General features: G+C 36.5%; 1 protein-coding gene across 2 annotated transcripts in view; it reads left to right on the forward strand.

The window, feature by feature from the left end:
* The window catches only part of LOC120527688 (gamma-aminobutyric acid receptor subunit beta-1), a 559006-nt gene extending 553472 nt beyond the window's left edge, over positions 1-5534 (forward strand). Inside the window, exons 9-10 of one of the 2 annotated variants that reach the window (XR_005633393.1) lie at positions 2058-2475; positions 3822-5534. Coding sequence is in view for 1 of the 2 variants with exons in the window: in XM_039751390.1 (XP_039607324.1) it covers positions 2058-2405 (348 nt within the window). In the remaining variant the exon portion in view is untranslated. Of the gene's footprint in view, positions 1-2057 lie in introns of both variants that reach the window. The other variant, XM_039751390.1, reaches the window with a different exon arrangement.
* Positions 5535-21321: the final 15787 nt, after the last annotated feature.

Genomic DNA, 21321 nt, shown 5'->3' on the forward strand with positions numbered 1-21321 from the left:
GAAAAATCTCATTTGTTGTTTGAAGCACAGATTAATACAAACACATAATTTGTGAAGCAAGACTAAAATTATGGCTATGGACAAAAACCTAAAATTGGAAAAACAAGAAACCTGAGAAGCAAATGAATCTATTAGAAAGGGTACTAATAATGGTAAGAGATTTATTTAAATAGTCCTCAATCTAAATTGGATGGCTTCAGATGATGGCTAAGTAGCTGCAGTTGGCACCCGTGAGGAGAGGCAAAGGGCATGATCACAGGCCAAGTGAGACAGTTATAGACTGTGACTAGAATCTTTTATGCAGTAACAATTTTAATATTATGCACACTGATGTTGTATTAGCCTTTTTAATTTCTCCTGCACTCTGCCTTGAGGGAGATAATACTTTGTCCACATAAACATCTAATATATTTTCAGAGGAGAAATACCATTTTTCTAACTGGATCTCAGCACATTCCACATAACACAGTATTTATAATGAATATTCTTGTGAAATGCACATAGTAGCTTAAACAAGTCTACACTGAATCTCATGCTGTAAGGAAAAAACTAAAAAAAATGTTCACAGTTTGGAGCCATAATAAAATTTTACTTTGGGGAACAATTGTCCACCCCAATAGGTTTATGGTTTTCCAATAAACTATCTTTTAAAGGTTCTAGCTATTATGAATGCCTGGAGATCTGCCATTTTTTTCTGAACATAACTTTAGCAGATTTTTGACTTTCGAGATGCTTCTGCCCCAAATGAAGAGAGAAGTGCAGGGCAAAGCGGGTAGACATTGTCGCTGTTTTTGAAAGTCTGCCTTGTCAGAAGCATTTGCCCGTTTATGTTGCACTGTATAGGTGAAGGTGCACCATGTGCATATTTGGTCACATTTTATATGCTAGACCCATAGCACCCAATTTTTCTGTTTACAAAAGTACCTTAAAAAATCCTCCTTGGATTTTTTACTTTGGCGGCAGTATGCTGGAGTAGTGATTAGCTCAGCTACCTTACAACATCAATGGGCTTGGTTTTGAAACCAGCTATGTTGTTGTACCTGTCTAGTTGGCCCAACTACTCCACCAATAAGGAGCCGGTTTGTTAGGTGATATGTCAGAGTGGTGTCTCTGAGGCTAATGATCTGCACTAGTATCTCCAAGTTTGCCGGTTCGAATCCTTGTTACTGCCAAAGGAGATTCTACCCTGCTGGGCCCTTGAGCAAGGACCTTAACCTGCAATTGCTCCAAGGGCGCAATGTACAAAGGCTGACCCTGGTTATGCGAAAACTAACAAACTTCTAATACTTGAAATTGTATAAGCTGAAATAAAGAACAAATAATAAATAAATAAATTGACTCAGTAGTGAGGTAGCATTGAACTGACATCCTGTTCAAGTCTCGTTCCTGCTTTATACTTAATGCTGCCAGGATGTGTTCTGTCATCATCTGCCCACTCTTACTGAAAGATTTGGGTATAGTAAACACGTTAGACGTTTATGATAATATTGTTACTGGATCTGCTGCACATCTATAAATATTCAATATTAAGAAGTAATCCTAGAATAAGGGGCAGCACGGTGTTGCAGTGGGTAACATTGCCACCTCACAGATTACTGCAGCCAGTCACTATCCATTTAGAGTTTGCACATTCTCAAAGTTATGTGATTTAGATTATGTTTATGTGTGGGCTTTGTGATGGACTGGTACCCCATCAAGTGCTGTTTCCTGCCTTCCACCCAGTGCTGTTTGGATAGGCTCCATTTCTCCAAACCCTAAATTGAATTAAGTGGGTTTGTGAACAAGTTGAAATTAATTTGTGTCTCTGAACCTTGAACATTCATATTTTTAATGCTCTTATATGCCTCATCTTTCTTTGTGCATTCATTTTACAAACTTATTGTATTTTGTAAAGAAATGCGTAAAGGGTGAATTCATTATTTACAGTTTAATTGGTAAGTATACTTAATGCTGATTTTTGTGACATATAGTTCTTTGAAACTATATTCCTTCACGTGTTCAAAATGTGCAAGTAAATGACATTCTAAAGCCAATTTCACTTTCCTTTCTTGGTGCAGGTTGATGCCCATGGAAACATCTTGTTAACCACCCTAGAAATTAGGAATGAAGTCAGCGGCTCTGAGGTGTTAACAAGCATAAATGACCCCAGAGCCACAATGTTCTCCTATGACAGTGCAAGCATCCAGTACAGAAAACCTGTCACCAGTCGGGATGTGTACGGGAGAAGTGCTGCAGACAGACACCTGCCACACAAAAAGGGACGCTTAAGGCGAAGAGCATCCCAGATCAAAATTAAGATTCCTGACTTGACTGACGTTAACGCCATTGACAAGTGGTCTAGGATCATCTTTCCTATCACATTTACTTTTTTTAATGTTGTCTACTGGCTTTATTATGTGCACTAGGTTGTCCCAAGTATTTTTCCATGTATTTTCCCTTCAAGGACTGCAGGTGGGATACAGCTGCAAAATGAAGGTAAGGTATTCAGCCATTGTGTGAATGTGCATATGTGTCTGCATGAGAAATATGGTGAGAGAATTGCTAGAAGTTAAGATTCTTGTTTTCTTTCTTCAGTAACCGTTTATAAGAAAAAAAAAAAAAAGAAACTCTTTCAACAGCTTTAACTTTCATACACAATTTGTTGGAATCCCAACAAAGACGAATTACCTGTGGCTTCAGGTCTTTTATAAGCAATGAAGCCTTACAATTTTTGCATTCAATAGAGTGCAAAAATATAAGCCATTTACTTAACGTTTTAATAGATGACACAGAATGCTTGACATCCTCATTCAAAGACTTATTATCTACAAACAAGAGACATTCATCTGTCTTGCATATGTCCCCTCTTTATGTTCTTAAGGAAGAGACACCTGAGCCACTTTTGAATCCGTCTTGGCGTATGCATGAAGCATGTGCATTCTCATTCAAGGTGTCTCAAGTTAAGCGTTGTTTTTTATTTTTCTCTTCACTTTTGCCAAAGTGTATTACTCAGAAGTTGTTTTGGTAATTGAAGATACTATATCATATTTGTCCTTAGTCTACAGAAATTAAACTGAGATGTGCTTATATCAAAGAATGAGATATGGATCAGAATAATTATATATATATATATATATATATATATATATATATATATATATATATATATATACCCATTTTTGAAATGCAGGTTTCTCAAAAGTAAATCAGGTAAAAAAAAATTTACAAAAATTATTACGCTAGTATATTGTGTGGCCTCTCTTAAAAGCCTTCTTAACTCATGCACCTTACAAAATGAATCCCAGCCACTTATCCAACCAAGTAAGCATACCTCAAGATGAAATGCAATGCTGATGTGGAAATAGTTCAGTCCCCTAAAGCTTTGAGTTCTTCTATCACCTTTTAAGTACAAGAAGTGTAAACTCCCAGCATGCATCATTGTAATTAACAGTGGATTGCTTGCAGCTGTAAGTATCCTACATTCCTCTTCAGTTTTACAGCTTTATAGACACAATAGCACAGTGATACCAGAATTTTTATTAGATGCGGCTCCTTTTGGAATGGCTTGATTTAATTACCAAGCATGTGTTCTGCTGGAAGGGTCTAAGTCTTACAAAGAGATGACAGCCTAATACTATTACAGCTGTAGGCTGCATTAAAAAAGCCATTAAGATGCAGAATTGGATTACATATTTCCCGTACGTTCTGTTGCAGAGGATGATTTTGACACAATTGCAGAACTGAAATGTACATCTTTCTGTCCTTTTTTCCTGATCACAGCTTCACGTACTTGTGTGTATATGGACTGGCTTATCTCAATTTATTTTTTTTTCCTATGACAGTGCTGATATTTTTATAATTTCCAAGAAGATTGCATACATGTAAATACCTTGTGAGGTGTGACTATTGAAGATGGTGCACCAGTTGTCACAAAAGAGCAAGAAAATGCAAACAGGTGTTTCTTTCATTAAAAGATGCATGCTTCGCTTCTCATGGCTGAATATTGTGCCTTTGAACAAGAATTACAATGTTTCAACAGGGTTATTCTTATTACTAGCATACAGAGTCACAACCACTACACTTGTACAACGTCATGATCTACATTACCATTCAAAATAGTTATCTTAACATTCCAACATTATGATGACAATCTGTAAATAGAGAGAAAAATATCTTATCCACTGTAATATTTTCTACTAGAAAAGAAGTAAAGTTAAATAAAATGGCTTGAGACACTGTACTTAACTCAAAATATCCTGTTGTCAGAATAACTCCTGCACCTCCAAAGTATTATCAACAGGACATAATGAAGGAATCGTTCGATAGGTGCTGAACAGATTTGTATGAGGCTGTATTGATGGATTTGCTGGAAAAATTGAATTATTTTGGTATACTTTTGGGTTTGAATCGTTCTCATCTGCTTAACTGGGAATGAGACCACATTTAAGAAGGTGTGCCACTACCATATGGGTTTATTCCATTATCGTAAAATACAATTGTAAGTGTAAAGTCATTATTCCTGTTTAAAGACTGTGCAGAGTGGGCAAGGGCTTGGCCCACATTCATTCAGCCATTTAGGATCAATGATATTAGAATAATTTTCTCTTCATTGTGCTGTCCCATTTCAGTTTTACACTAAGGTGACCACCGTGTTCCAGTTTTGCAACATCACTATTGTATCTGGTGTCCGCACTCATCACTTTATTAATTGATTGGACAGTTTCAGTTTGCTTAATTAACTTACAATTAGACTGATAAATGTAGCCCTTCTGAAAACAACATTCAAAATGTTCTTAGATGTCACTGGTATGCTTTTTAGATGGCTCACTTGTATCTCAATCTTTAAACAAAGCAAAATATTTCTTGCTTTAAAAATTTGATCCAGAAACATGTGTGGACTGACATTTGAGCTTGACAGTTGGCATTTAAAAATCTCTCCAATCTGTGCCTGAATTTTCTTGTATGTAAGAACAACTCAGTAATAAATAATCAGGAAACTCCCAGATGGAGGATGGGAAGCATATTTTGAAGGGAATCAGCAGTGACAAAACCCAGAAAAGAGTAACCAGAAAGAATGGAGCCAGTGTGTCTGCATAGTGTGTCTTCTTTTTAAAGATTAATAATCTGGATAATTTGAGTTTCTTCACTGATCTCTGAATAAAAGATGGATTTGAAGTAATTGTGGCCTAGATCTAGGGTGGCAGGCAGACCTTAGAAAGCCATAATGGTGTCTGACTTTCATTCCAAACATGCTTTGTTTTTGGTTGCTTTATGAACTTTTATCTATTTATCGTCCAGTGAGATTTTTACTTACCGTCGAAATTCAGAAAAACCCTTATGCTGCTTTGTCGTGCTATGGGAATTTTTAGAGATAATGTTTTTGACATCATACATTTATTTGGTTTTGATTTGCTGCTCAATCTACACAAAGTTCAAATAAACGATTAATCGTAAAAGAAAAAGCCAAGGAAATGAATTAGGCATCTCTTTAAATAAAATGACATAATGTTCATTTTTATTGTATATAATAACTAGCTGATTACCCAGTGGCTTCGCTCACTGAGTGCAAGGGAAAAAAATAAAATGTAGTATATAAATTATTAAACAGTAAAACATTAACATGTAAGAAGTAAAGATACATTGAGCAGTATTGGAGTGCTTTCAGGTAAAGTACATTTTAAAGGCACTATAACACAACAGGTAAGTAGCACTAACAGCAACTTAAATGTATTTGGATCATCTCTCGGTAGCAGATCCCTTGTGAAGGGCGCCACTCGACAGCTGTGGTATAGAAATTACATTTTCTATGCGATCCTGCAAATTTCTGCCTGACCACCTTGCACTACATGCCTATGATTTAAGAGAAAAATTATTCTGTGAAATGTGGACACTGCCCTTCCGGGCTTAAAGGGCAGAAGTTTCAAACAATTCCCAAGTCCAAAACTTAACATGAAGAGGTCGGCACATCTTCTTAGATGTAAACCCTCCATCTTCCTTAAAGAATTTATCACAAAAGCAACCTTGAAAGTTGCAGGGTTTTAGTGACCTGAACTCAACTTAAGGGACAGTAAGTAGTCGTGAAGCGCAATTTACAAAGAGAGTTTTGCTTCGATGGCACCGATCACACTCATTCGCAATAATTTCCACTCTCCCAGGAGCCGACGGTGCACTCGAAATGTCACAAACAGTGCGAGAAGAGAGGACGCTGCCCGAAACTGTGAAGCTCTCGACCAGCCAGACATTCCCCGCCTCCGAGCGTCCACTTTGTTCTCACGACCCCTCGCCGCTGAAGGCAGTCTCGTCTTCACATTGCTTACAGCTCGGCACAGTTAAAAAGTAGAAAGACGCAAAGCTGTTTTCCTCATCTTTTCTACTATGAAGTACTGCCAATTAAAAAAAAGTTATAATGTGGCAGTTTCCACGACAGTCACATGGGCGAATAATTAAAACTTCTCTGTCAGAACGCGCCTGGCGGCGGACAGCTCAGCGCTGGAATCCAGAGAGGAGGGCTGGGAGAGGGCGATGTGGGGCGCACTTCTATGGGATAGATCGGCATGTTTGTGTTTACTTCTTTTCAATATCACTAAAGTAACTCTCACACAAATAATAACAATTCATAAAGACGATATAAAAATGGCGTCCGCAAACGAAGTGATTAGTTCCTGTATTATAATATGTTCTGTGGTCATACGTAATTTCCGTTTTGCGTGGTCATACATAATTTCCGTTTCAAACACAAATAGAATTATATATAAAAAATGAGGTGACAGATCAACCTTACAAAAGAATTTGGCAAATTTTGTTAACAAATTGTCCCACTAAGAGCTACCACTTACAAGGCAATCATTTGAAATTTCCCATCATAGTATACTGTATTTGCCATATTTCCCAGAGCACATGAAGACAGCATAACTGCTATAATAGCTTTGCTTTTCATTAGCCATTACATATTTTTTTTTACTTGGTTTTGCTTTGCCTGCTTGTTAAGGTTATTTGCTTTTCATTTATTTAACTAGATGAAACTCCTTCTATTTCATCTTTATATTTTTTTAATCGTTTTAATTCAGCAGCTTTTTTGGAAATTTAAGTTGTTAATTTTTTCATCATTGTTTATAAGCAGATAATTAACAGTGAGGCACACAAACAACGCTAAATAGGAATTGTTTGTGAATGTTTGTGTTCACCATTGAGAAGATGATAAAATAAATAAGAGCTGAAGAAACGCAGGGATTTAATTCATTATAGTCTTAAAAAACATTTTGATGATTTTTCTGTGAAGTGTAGCAAAATCTATTGTGTCACAATGATAATTAAAGTAAATGAAATTATCATCTATAACCACAGCAGTTGGTTCCAAATTAAGAAATTGTTTTGAATGAAACTTGTTTGTTCAAGTGGTGGCCACAATGACCTACTGCAGACACCATATATCAAACGATTTAGATAGATAGATAGATAGATAGATAGATAGATAGATAGATAGATACTTTATTAATCCCAAGGGGAAATTCACATAAGCCAGCAGCAGTATACTGATACAAAGAAACAATATTAAATTAAGGAAAATCATTACAGTCTTAGAAGGTCTATTTGCATAACTTCATCAATATTGACAACTGTTTTGAAACTGAAGGTTATATAAAATAAAAGAAAACAAGCATCCTCTTATAATACATTATGGGCTTGAAGCAAATTCCATTTTATACATAATGTTATTCAGAAAACATATCTTGTGACCTCAAATCAAGACACAGCTTTGATTAGCAACAGGAAAAGCTCTTCTCCCTACCCAAACATTCTGGTGAAGACTCCTTCATTAGTCACACATGAACAGGCACAGACTGAGCTGCAAGTGAGGTGCTGCACTCGACCTGAGTGAGATGAAGAGCGTGATGATGACTCTGTGGTGGGGGATAGTAACGATGGTGGGGTGACAGTACCGAAAATAATTTATAATGTATAACTGGATTGAAAACTCAAGATTAGAGTTTTCACCCCGCCTTGTTGTATTAATGGCATTTTTGGGTTTGACAATTTGAAGTATAAGATGTTTTTTTCTTAAAGCAGCTGTAGAGATTTGTGTAAATAATGTATATAGTTTACTAAAAGCAAATGTGTAATATCATTCAGTATCTCTTTATATTTTGTTCAAAGATCTGTAAATAAACAGTTCAAGTAAGAAATTTGTTTAACACTGTTGCTGTAACCAAAATTAATGTGTTGTTTCTGGCATTCATTGAACGTGTGCATTGCTTTAGTGGTCATCCTGAAGTAAGTAATCCCTTTTTCTGCAAGACACATTGCTGGTCTGTATTGTAAAGGTAAATACTGTTCAAAATCTACCATTTTTACGCACAAAAAAAAATCATGAAAGAGTAAGGAGGTTCTGATTCTTGCTTTCAATTTCCATCTTTTCTGTATTTGTAATTTTTATGATGAACTCCAAAAATAATGTTCTGCCACATAATTAATTTATAACTTCTTTGTAAGGAGAAACATAAAACAGATTTTACTATATAGCTTTTAAAGGGCATGTTTGCCTCAGACTGGAGCTCCCAGTTTACAGCAATGAACTTCAGTTCTTTCTTCACCAGGCCGTGAAGTGCCATTTAAAGGTATAACTACATTTACTTTTTTCTTTCTGAAAAACTGTGTTCAACTCTGCCTCCATTGTTATGATATTTAGTTTAACTCTTCTGCAAAGAGACTGGAAGCTAGGTGTTTTTGCCATTTGCAGCAAAGCAGACTAGTTATTAATTTTTTTTATTTTTTTTTTACATGCTGTGATAATATTGTTTCTGAAGATTTCAGCATTTTGATTTGACTGTTTTTTTTGCTGGTGGGCTAATAAAAACAGACCCTTACTGTTATTAAATACCAGCCTTATCCTGATCCGTAGGACATTCATTGCATGTGTTTTGTGTTGGTATACTGTGTTTTTGTGTTAATTTGGCAATTGCTGTATTAAATGAATTTATAAGATGAAAAGCAGAAAGAGTACAAAAGAAAGCCAATTTAAATTTGTTGCTAATCTATATAATGTAGAAAAGAAAATAAATTCATTTTCATTCATTTTTAAATTACATACAACTCCAAACAAGTCTTAGAAATTACAGAAAAGCTGAAAATGAAAGTGCTTTAAAGACCTCCTTAATTTTGTCTCTGAACCACATCACTTTTACGAAGCTTTAAATCAGCAAGCTTATTGATATGTGTGCACTGAAAATATGTTTCATACAATATTTTTAAAGAAAAAAGTTTCAAGGAATGAAAAAAATATTTTGCACTGAAATTTTAATTATTGGTGATTAACTTTCTTGTTTATGCGAACACTAAAGTGCCATCTTCAGTGTGTATATATAAATAAATACAAAACAAAAAGAAAAATCATCTCATCCTTATAAAGGTTGTTTACATTTTAGAACATCAAAACATTTCTTTAAGCCTTTATATCAAATGTAGGTATTTCTTACTGTTGCATAAAAATGATTTAATATAATAAACTTTACAAAACTATTTGGCAATGTGTGAGTAGTTCCTTCCCTTAACATCTTAATGGAAATAAAATATGCTTTTTAAATGGCCCACTGTTTTGCACTTTTAAGTATAATATTATAATATTCTCCTATTATATAAAAAGGTGGCTGGGCCGACCCAACTACCTCTACGTCAGTAACCTTAACATGCAACATGGGTAAAGTAATGGAAGCAAAGCGAGAGCTGCGCGTGTTCAGAACAGAAGTATTAGCAGACTGTCAGCATGGCATCAGAGTGTGAAGGTCATGGTTCACTAAAATGCTTTAATTCTTTGAGGAAACAACAAAAGCATATATAAGAGAGATGCAATATGCTATTCAGAAGGCTTTTGGTAAGGTCCTGGTGATCAAACTAAAAGAAGTGGGAGGTACGTTATATTACATTGCTACACTTCTTCTTTTTGTATAGCACTCTTCACTGAGTTCAGGCTCAGAGTGCTGTGAGCAATTCTCAATCAAAATACAAGTATAGATTATACTAATTAGTAAAACCTCAACTGGTACACATAAAAATCCAGATTTCTTAAAACACATGAAAAAAAGTTAGAAACTGAAGTGAAAACTACAATATTTGCCCATTAATTAATTGGTGAACTATAACCAGTTGACAACGGAGGAGATTAAAATTGTAAAGGTGAAACTCAAAAACAAAGTCAGACTCGGTCACAGTCCTGGAGACTTCAACCAACTTGCCACCCAGCCCCTCTCCTGGGCATTTTTCTGTCTGTACTAGCTGCCAAATCTGATTAGAGAATCTTTACATCCAATGGTTCAGAAATGCAATATTCACAGTTATCAGCAGCTCTAGTCAGGGTATGCTAAACTGAATTAGTGAGTCTTCAGCAGCGATTTTAAAGCTGAAACTGAAGTGGCACCTCTTATAATTAGCAGGCAGACCATTTCATAGCATCACAGTCCTGAAACTAAAAGCTTGACCTTACACTGTTATTTTATTAATCCTTGGAATCTTATGCAGGCTGGCATCTTGATTGCAAAGTACGCTCAGATTTTTAAGTAATGATAAGCTCAGACAAGTAAGGTAGGCCTTGGCCATTTATGGCTTTGTATGTTAAAAGCAGGATTTTGAAATCTGCCCTAAACTTAACCGGGAGCCAGTGTAAGGATTTAAGAACTGAATTTATGTGTTTGTGTTTTCTGGTTCTTGTCATTATTCTTGCAGTACCATTTTAAATTTACTGAAAGATGTATGAAGAACGATTTGACCAGCCAGTTGCAGTAGTCAATCCTACTAGAAATAAATGCAAGAATTAATTTCCCAGTATTTTGCATATTTGGAAAACATCTTAATCTTCCAACATTTTTAAGATGGAAAAAAACATGTTTTGGATGGTTTTGTAATGTGAGTTTGAAATGAAATTCTAGTGTCAAAGATAGCACCTAAATTGCATGGCGATTCAGTACTACTAGTAAAACTAATGGTGATGAGTTAAAAAGGGACAGAATGTTGTTGCATCAGCAACATTTCCTCTAATAAATAACATTTCTGGGTTTTCTTCCTGCATTCAGAGGCAGATAGTTGTCGTTCATCCATTCCTTTAAGTCACTGACTGACACAGTAAATTAAGGACACCATCAGAGAAACATCATTTGATCTAAAAGAAAGTTATAACTGGTTGTCATCTGCATATGAGTGAAACTTGTTTTGTTATGGTAGTTCCCAATGGAAAAATGTAAATTGAAAACAGTAAAAGTTCCCAGTAGCCCTGGTAGCCCTGCGGGACACCACATTTAACTTCTGTGTGTAATGATGGAGTACTGTCAGCATATTTCTGTAGGTACTGATAACAATTTCATAAATAAGAACTAAACCAGGCAAACGCAGCACCTGTGAGCCCAATGTAATTTCCAGAAATTGTAGTAAAAAAGGAGTGGTAAATGGTGTCAAACACAAACAGCCTTTTCAGAATTTGGTGATAATAAAAATGGTATCTCTCAGGGATCAGTTTTGCACCTGCTGTTTTTTTTTTTATCATACATAAATTATTTCAATAAGAATGTAAAAAACGAATGTTTCAAGGTTGACACTAAACAAGGAAGAAGGGCAGATAATCTAGAAGAAAATGAATGTTAGTAAAGGGATCTGGACAGAATTCAGGCCTGAATATATTTGAGTCAAATACCACCTAAAATAAGTAAATGTACAATATTACGTATAGAAATTGAAAAATGTTAGATTTGAATACACTGTGAGAGGTCTGAAACCTGAAACCACTGCAAAGCACATTCAGAATATTAGGACACTGACAAATTTTGTCAAGAGTGGGCCATTCAGCCCAATAAAAATTGCCAATTCTATGCAGCTGATTCCTCCAAAATAATGGCAATTCTAGTTTGAAAGTCCCAAAAGTCCTACTGTCTAACACACTGCTTGGTAAATTATTCTAAGTGTCTCTCTCTGTTTGAAGGGAAGCTTTATAATATTTTTGTGAAATTTACCCTTAACAATTTTCCACCTTTGTCCCCATATTCTTGTTAAACTCATTTTAAATTACCAGTCTTTATCCACTGTACTAGTACCTTTTAATAATTTTAAAAACTTCAGTTGTGTTACATCTTAATCTCTATTTACTTAAATTGAAGAAGTTCAACTCCAAAACTGCACACAGTACTCCAGATGAGGCCTCACCAGTGCATTATAAAGGTTGAGCATAACCTCCTTGGACTTGTACTCCACAGATTGTGCTATATAACCTAACATTCTGTTAGCCTTCTTAATGGCTTCTGAACACTGTCTGGAAGTCGATACCATAAAGTCCACTGTGACACCTAAATCATCATAAGGTGTACTCTCGATTTTCAGACTTCAGCTCCCTGTGACCCAAGAACTGAATAAGCAGGTCCATAAGCCTCATAACGCAAGCTACAGCCCAGAGTATTTGGATTTGTGCCATAGCTGTGAGTGAATACCATCATTACCAGAACTGGTAAAGGCAGTCAATTCTGGGACTGTGATAAATGAGAATCAAATCTGTCTGAGATGATGAATCTCATCCTTTTATAGTTGAAAGCTTTAAAGGAGGCTGAAGAAACATTTAAAACTAGCAGAGTATGAAGAATAGGGGGTGATTGTATGTAATCTGAAGGACTGGAGAAATAACACTTAGTGGAAAGAGTACCATTGTGCTTGGACCATTACTGAAGTTATTAAAAGAATTCATCAGGGAGCAGAAAGCCTGATACTAGCCCTTCTGTTTAATATCAAAATTACAACAAAGAACTGTGGAAACTGCATTTGTTCAGCCTGGAGAAAAGAAACTATTCAGACAGATGGAACTGAGGTGTTTAAATTCATGAGGAGTAAAAGATGAGATAAACTGCATGTTTCCTTGTAGAAATCTGTGAGTTGCATGTGATTTAAATGGATAATGTTTTAGGGAAAACTGCTTCTGGGCAGAAAATCAGCAATAGAAAAGTTTATCGAGCTTTCAAGGCACACAATGGCAGCAGAAGAGCTTCAGAGTATGTAGCCCCTTTTCAATCTCCAGATATTTTTGTTTTACACACTACATATCGCTTTGAAACAAATCAAACAATTATATCATTCATTTATTCAAACATTTTTTTCATCAAACTTATTCCATTAAAAGATTTTATGGGGGATACTGGAGTAACTGCAGGGCAGCTGTGTTTCTGTTTTACAAAAAGTAAGTAGTACTAGGGTGTTGTACGGTGTTAGCCGTTATGATTGTAGTGAGAAGTCAAGCAAAATGACACCTTTTATTGGCTAACTTGAAAGTTTACAATATGCAAGCTTTCAAGGCAAGTCAGGCCCCTTCTTCAGGGAAAGTGCAATCATTGATTACAAGGAATTAAAAAGGAAGCTGGAGTCATAAAACACGTTGTTCAAATTTCAGAAACATTATTTTAAGATTTATTTAGCAAACAAGAATCAAACACCAAAAAAAAAACAAAAGTATGAATATCAGAAAATATGAAAATTCACAAATCTCAGAGAAAGAGATGTTTACAAACTATTTGTTATTTGATGGACTAGCCAGGAATACAAACTCATAGCCCAAATGTAAAGGCTTTGCTTCGTCTCTCAGCTGCAGCACACAAGGAACATAAAAAACAAATTGATGTATTATAAACAGAAGATAATAATCTGAAATTAACTAAAAAGATAATAATATTCATTAAGAAATATTTTAAAAGAAAACAAAAACATACTCAATAATGCAATTCTCAAAATAGCAGTTGAAAAAAAAGATTAAAAAAAAGAATACAACTGAGCCAGAGATGAAAACCTGGCTATCGTATAACAGGATAATTGTCGTGGCTCGTGATCCAAAGCTTGGCAGAAGTCCTTGAGGCAGGCGTTGTTACGCCAAAATCCTTCAGAAAATGATAGAGGACTATAAAATTATTTAAAAGGAGAGGGACACACTAAAACCCCTGGCCTAAGTCAACAAAACCCTGCAGACACATTGGTTTAATGACAGCACTTGATTCTTTTTAATAATGGCATCTATTAAATTGTGTGCTGTTATTTTACCGCAGCCAGTGTAGAGACATTCATACCGAGTGGCAGTGTGATGTGTCTTGATGCAAAGCTCAAATGAAAATGTTGTTGTTTCATAAGAGTTTAGATAAACTGAACGGATTACAATGCATTCGATTTTTGACTTATATTCTTATACTTCCTTTGTTTTTGAAGGAGACAAGGCCATCTGCATATCAATGCTAGGTTTACAGTGCCAATCGGCACTCAGCATTCCCTGATTATTATGGAGTGTCGTATGCAGGCACAAAAACAAGTCACTCCGAAAATGCAAAAGGCAGGTTATGGGATAGAACAATTAAACAGATGGGATAGAGTCCCAGCACAATTAAAAAGTTTGAAGCACCAACCACATTTATCACATTTTACAGTATATGCTGGGGATATTGTAAGGAAAAACCCAAAGACAACATTTTTAAGGGAGTTAAAGTAATTTGTAAGTTTTATTGTTTATTTCTGGTAGACTTTTACTCAATCCCATAATATGATAAGGTAGTTCTCAGCTGTGATTTGTAGCAATTTTATCTACTATCTTCTAATTATTTTTTATCACATACAGAAAAATCTGAGTGATCATGTGACTTTTTCAATTATTATTATTATTATCTGGTTGTCAGCATTTCACATCTGGGCCTCAACATTCACAGCTTAGAGACGACTCTTTGAGGGGAACCCACACTCCTAGAGCAAAAAAGGTGTTCTCTTTAGTTTGTTTTATGGTTGTTTTTGTTTTACTATTGTTTATTTTGTTTATGTTAGATTTGCTTATTATTTGTTATGTTCATTCTGACTCTTTAAATGTACTGAAAATGTCTATAATTTATGGGTGAAAGCCCCAGGATGCAGGGCTACCTTGACATCACTGCTGCGGGACCTCCTTCTGCCTTCATCTTCAGTCAAGAAAGAGAAACCCAGCAGCAGAGCGCTGACTTTGTGGAGTTTCTTGTCAGTATTATTTTCTTTTGATATTTCTGCTTTTTATGGAGTATTGCTTGTCTTCATGGATTCTGCTACTTGGATAGGTTTTTGAAATTTGTTTGTTTAAGATTGCCTTTTAGTCAATCCTTTTTTGATCATTTTGTCTTTCCTATTTTGGTCAGTAATAAACCAAAGATTTCTCATTTTGACTTGCTATCAGTCCAGAGTTGTTTGGTTCTTCCTTGTGAGACAGTCTGATGTTTTTTGTGACTTCTTTGTATTTTCACAATTTTAAAGCGCGCTTCCTAATTAAGCAGCCTGCTTAGGCCAAAGCCTACAGGTAGCAGTTGGAGGGGCAGCTGAATTGGGGTTGGCCTCTTCCAAGCTAATTAGTTAAGGTCCTTCCCTGCTTTTGCAACTCTTTGTGGAGTCCTCGGTCACCTTTTACCAGGTCTGTGATTCCTTCTCATAACAAAAGGTAGTCATGGAGGTAGATGCTCAACGAGGTGAAGAGCACAGCTGGTCTTCTTTTAAAATACCGAATCTCACAAAAATGTTTAACTTTTTTCACTTCTTAAATTGATGTAGATACACAGTTTTGTAATATGTGTGCAGTCTCAAGGTGAGGATCAGTATTTGAAAACACTCTTGGATTTGAAAATTAACATATTAAGGAGGTTTTAAGTCTTTTTATTTCATGTTTGGACTCACCTCTATCTTAAAACACAAGAATAGGCATTACAGGTGGGCCCTGGCTGATGGCTGACACCTGACAAGATCCGCCAAATTGTTCCTACAATCACACTCGATTCACAGTGGCAGCATCACAGGTGGATTATGGATGACCCCAGAAGAAGTTCCATTCATCGGTCCGATAATCCCTCGAGTCACAGCAGCAGCATCACAGGTAAACCGCAGGTGATTCTGGACAACCTTCCAAACCCCTGCTGTGACAATCGTGCTTGATTCACCAAGGAAGAAAAGCATCAACAGTCACGCTTGATCCATCTAACACTCTGATGCTCTGGTGATTGCCCAGGATTAAACCTAATGCTCTGACAATCGTGCTCGGTTCATGAAGGGGCACCACCCAGGTAGGTCGCAAACACACACTGGCATCTGAAAAACTGGGTTGTGACACCACAAAGGTTAGGAAACACTGGAGTAGGGTTTTTTTTTGTTTTTAATTTATAAAAGATGCTTCATTTTAGAACACAATTCCATGATGTATGATTATGAAGCGATCATTTTGACTTGAAAAATACTCGGCTTATCCTTTAAAGGGGGTCAGAACATTAACAACAATAGTTGTGTAGAACTTCATTTTGGGTATAAAAAATATACATCAGTGTAAACAGACAAATGAACTAGCAATCATACTTTTGTGGCAAAATCCAAAACTTGATTTAATTTAAATTGTTTATCAGATTCCTACAGAAAACTCTTAAGGTCAAGAAGTACTACAGGAGTTCATCTTTTAGGGTATGTGCTGTTCTAAAATCCCTTAGACCTGCTCTTGATAGACTCACACCATTTAAGAGGCAGAAGGTGGTGAGGGGGATGTCAAATGAGGAAGATCTTAAGGTTTTACAATGTAGTCTGGAAGAGAGAGTCGTCACAAGTCACCTTCAGTGCAGGTCCAAGTGACTACACGTGTGCTCCAGAGCCTTATCATTTGTTCTCATTTTATGTTTTAATATTTATTTTACTTCCCACTGTCAATGCACTTGTTTGTCTGCCCTCCTCTTTTGTAAAATGTTTTCAAACCAATACATAATATCCACAGATTGGTGTCAGTATTCAGGAGACATGACGATGCAGTGGCATCTAAGTTTGGATGTTGTGTCCAAAACACTCCAATGGATTAAGATGATTTACAAATCGCAGCTATTCTTAAATTATTATTGTAAAACTATTGCAATTTTTCTTTCATTTTTATGTTTCTTGTATTCAGGTCAGGTTGGTCTTATCATTACCTCCTTTCTTTCAAAGTAACTTGACCATCATATAATTCTTACTTTACTGCAAAATCATTGATTTACTGTAAACAATTTTGATGATTTTTGAATTTTATGACTTGGAAATGCATTTTTTATATATTTTATTGAAACCTTGTTGGTGTTGGGTCAAGTGCGCAGGTGGAGGTTTTCAGTTCAAGTAAATCTATCCTGGTGAAAGAATTGAATTTGCTTAAAATGGAATACCAGGATTTAATAGGATCAGTATTGGCGAGATGAACTATATTATTTCTAATATCATTAATTTTGTGATTAAAAAATATAGCAAAGGCCTCATAAATTTCACTGGAAGTTTTTTGGAGGCATTCCATTGAGAGACCCAGGTTTAGCAAACTATCAGTAGTAGAGAATAAAACTCTTGGATTACCAGCATTACCAGCGACAGCTCTCACTTTAGCATTAAAATTTTCCACCTTATTTTTTACATTATCACTATTGTAATAAACACTACAAACAGACTGGTTGTTTAGAATGTTAGCAAACTTAGAAGCTGCAGATGTATTGATACAGCATTTTTTAACAATACACTTCTCATTAGTTGTAGCTATCAGTATTTCTACATTAAATAATAAGAAAAAATGGTCTTATATACCGATATCCATGAACTGCTTCACTTCAATTTTTAATTCATTAATAATCACTAAATCCAACGTGTGCCCCACTGAGTGTCGGCTGGCTGATGCAGAAGGTTCATGAATTCACACTGGTTATCGATATGAAAATTTTAAAGTCACCAAAAATTAGTAGTCTGTCATAGTTAGTTATTATAATTGACAATAAGTCTGACAGTTTCCTCACTGAAAGATTCATTATATATTTAATGACGGCAAGATACCCAAAAGGGGCGAACGTGCCAAAGCTGACATCTTTACAGTTTAACCGGCCCTAATAAATATTTACTAAACCGATGCCTTTCTTTCCTTGGCGAACTACATGAGTAAAGCTGTGATTCGGAGGTAGAGATTCAATTTAAACAGATGCAACATCAGAGCTAAGCCACGTTTCGCTTAGTGTAAGAAAACAGATCTTCCTAACACTAATAAGATCGTTGATGTAAAACGTCTATTTGGTTAACACTCTAACATTTAATAAGGCCATATTTAAGGTCTCGGAAGAGCAGAGCTGAATTGGCAAAGTGTTACGGCTGCTCGAAATGGTAATTAAGTTATTCGTATTAATGCGATTTTGTATTTAATCTATAACCTGTTATAGTTTTAATACAGTGTACATCCAGAGGTGAAATGGTCATTTAATTATTTACATTTATGCTGCATTTCCTGGGTTTTTTTTACTTAGACTGAGGTTGGTTATTATACTGTTAATGCAGTGCACATTTGAGGAAGAATTTGCTACAGAGTTATCTTATCCTAGCAAGACATTTTGGAAAGAATTTGGATTAGAATTACAGAAAAATTATCTTACAGATGTTTTTAGAGAGGACCAGCGCACTAAATCTATTAGGATGCAGACCATCTCGCCTGAAGAAACGCAGCCTCTCCCAAAAGAGATTCTAGTTGTCCACGAACCCTATGTCTTGTCCCTTGCAGAAGCCATTCAACCAGTTGTTTAATGCCAGAAGACGACTGTAGGATTTATCCGATTTTCTAGCCAGAGGTAGCTGCCACAAAATCTGCTTAAGAACTTCTGACTGTCAGTATTGCATGTCGTTTACCCCGGCATGTATTATGATGTTCCCCACTGCCATATTCTTGTGCCTCCTGAAGACTGTTGGTGCTCTTCTCATTGTACCTCATACACGAGCTCCGGGAAAATAAGAAACAAAAGATTTTTTTTTAGGGCAAAAAATACTGAGATTTCATACAACAGAATCTACAATAACAAATACATGACCCGGGCTGCTAGCATGGTGGGAGAGCAGGGAGGGTCAAAACGGTTCTGGATGGAGATGCTTTCCTGAGCCAATGGAGGTGATCTAGCCTAATATCCCTGTCTGCATAGCCGAAACAGGCAAATTACCTTGTTATCATCGCCATTGCCCCAAAGGAGTCCATGGGTAAAACTCACTTGGCCCTGAAAGTGAGCGGCACAGCGTGAGTCATAGTAGCTGATGATGAGCTGCTATGATTTCAGCTGCCATAGAGGACTCTTTCAGCAGGTGAGCCTTCAGTTTCCTCAGATGCGTCTGTCTGGTCAGGAGTTCTTGAATTTGGTTCTCGAGGATCTGGAGTTCTTTGACAACGCACTGCTTCTCACTGTCAGCCTTTGTCCACTTCCACTTCATGCTCTAGGAAAGAAAGAAAGAGATGGGTGAAAATATTTTCGTTGTATCTTTGTTGTCCTCTGCTTCCTAAGCTTGTCAGACTTGTCAGCATCATCAAGGATGTCTCCAAGCATCGACTCCACAGAAAGGTGAGACACCGGGTACAGAGCATCTGAGAGGTCTTTGTGCTATCAGCTTCTACTCAGAATATTCCCAGGAATCCTGCAAAAAATAAAAACTGGAAATGTCTGCATTAGACAACATTTCAGAAGACTTTTCTTTTCAGCATTTGTAAATGGAGAGAAACTAAAACAATACCAGTTTAAAGCAGTAGAGTATGCTGTTGTTTTTTTGGGTGCAAATGCTTAACAATGGTGGACAACCCCATAGCCGTTGAGGGATGAAAATGGCTTTTGTTTATTTTATGAGATGGTTCATGTTGAATAATTTCTCTAATCTTCTAGGAGACCATCTGAAAGTTTCAGTATGTTATCCCTAACTGCATATGTAATTAAAAGAAAAACTTTTTCACATTTGCTTTTTAAAAGATCAATCATATTTTGATAAAGAGCTTCATTCCATGTTGTTTCTCTATCTTTGGCTCTCAGCCTCTATATGACTTTTCAGGGGCTTATCTCATGGACCCTGATCACAGCAAGTAGTTATTTATTCCACTTTGTCTACCACAATCATGTCCCACACGTACTGTGTGACACAAAAACACTTCATGAAAACAATCAAGACAGCCAATTGACTGTTGATTCAAGTGGAAACTGAAGATCAATGCAGGTTACCACCACAGCAGAATAATTGTTAAATACATAATCTGAAACAAGAGCTTCATTTATCCCCTGGCACTTGAAGTTCATCCTGGAATCTTTAAAGCCATGCATCAAGAGCATCAGCAAAATGCAAGAGCTGGCATTGGAAAGTGAATTTTCCCTGTCATGTACAGCATTTTGACATTCGTCCACAGGAGACATGATGAAGGCCTTAGTAAAGGCAGGCTTCTAAGTGGTCGCACCTTCTCCATAGCTGCCACTTGCCTGTGATGGATGCTGGTGGTCAGTAGTATCTAAGGTAGTTGTGAAGAGGTGATCGAGCATCAGATCAATAGAAGAACCATCCATCCATTATCCAACCTGCTATATCCTAACTACAGGGTCATGGGGGTCTGCTGGAGCCAATCCCAGCCAACACAGGGCTCAAGGCAGAAAACAAACCCCAGACAGGGTGCCAGCCCACCACAGGGCACACACACCCAGCACACATTAGGGACAATTTTGGATTGCCAATGCACCTAACTTGCATGTCTTTGGACTGTGGGAGGAAACCAGAGCACCCGGAGGAAGAACATGCAGACACTGAGAGAACATGCAAACTCCACACAGGGATGACCCAGGAAGCGAACCCGGGTCTCCTAACTGCGAGGCAGCAGCGCTACCACTGTACCACTCCTCAAGAGAAGAACCTCATTCATAAAATGAAGTAGACAATGCAAAAATGGAAAATCAGTTAGATAGAGCTAATGCCTCCCTGCAGGCCTTGTTAGCTGTCTCTTTCAGTTTGACAATCTGCTTTTCATCAAATATTTGAAACTTGATGTATATTATATATATATATATTTATATATATATTTATATATATATATATATATATATATATATATATATATATATATATATATATATATATATATATATGTGTGTGTGTGTGTGTAAAATCCTAAGGGTTGTGCCTGTCTGTCATATGATTATTCACAAACCAATGGGGCTAGAATCTTGATGTTGGTCTTAAATGAAAATTTACAAATTTCTTACCAGAAGCCTCTCAAGTTAGTGACATGCTAAAAAAAGACAACAACAACATCTGCTGAGCATGAGACACATAGGAAGAAGACCAGCAACACCGTCAAGTGCTGGATACAGAAAGCACATGTTACAAACACACATACTTATACAATCCGTGCTTCTGCCATCACACCAAACGGACACAATACAGAGCTACACTCTATGATGACACAAAAAAGAAGTCGAGCCAAACACAGAAGATGCTTCTGTGATGAAGAATGATGAAAGGTTAAGCCTGAATATTGAACCTTTGAGCAACTGGCTAATAGTACAACTC

Source organism: Polypterus senegalus, chromosome 4 (genome assembly GCF_016835505.1).
Source record: "Polypterus senegalus isolate Bchr_013 chromosome 4, ASM1683550v1, whole genome shotgun sequence".
NCBI classification, from domain to species: domain Eukaryota; kingdom Metazoa; phylum Chordata; class Cladistia; order Polypteriformes; family Polypteridae; genus Polypterus; species Polypterus senegalus.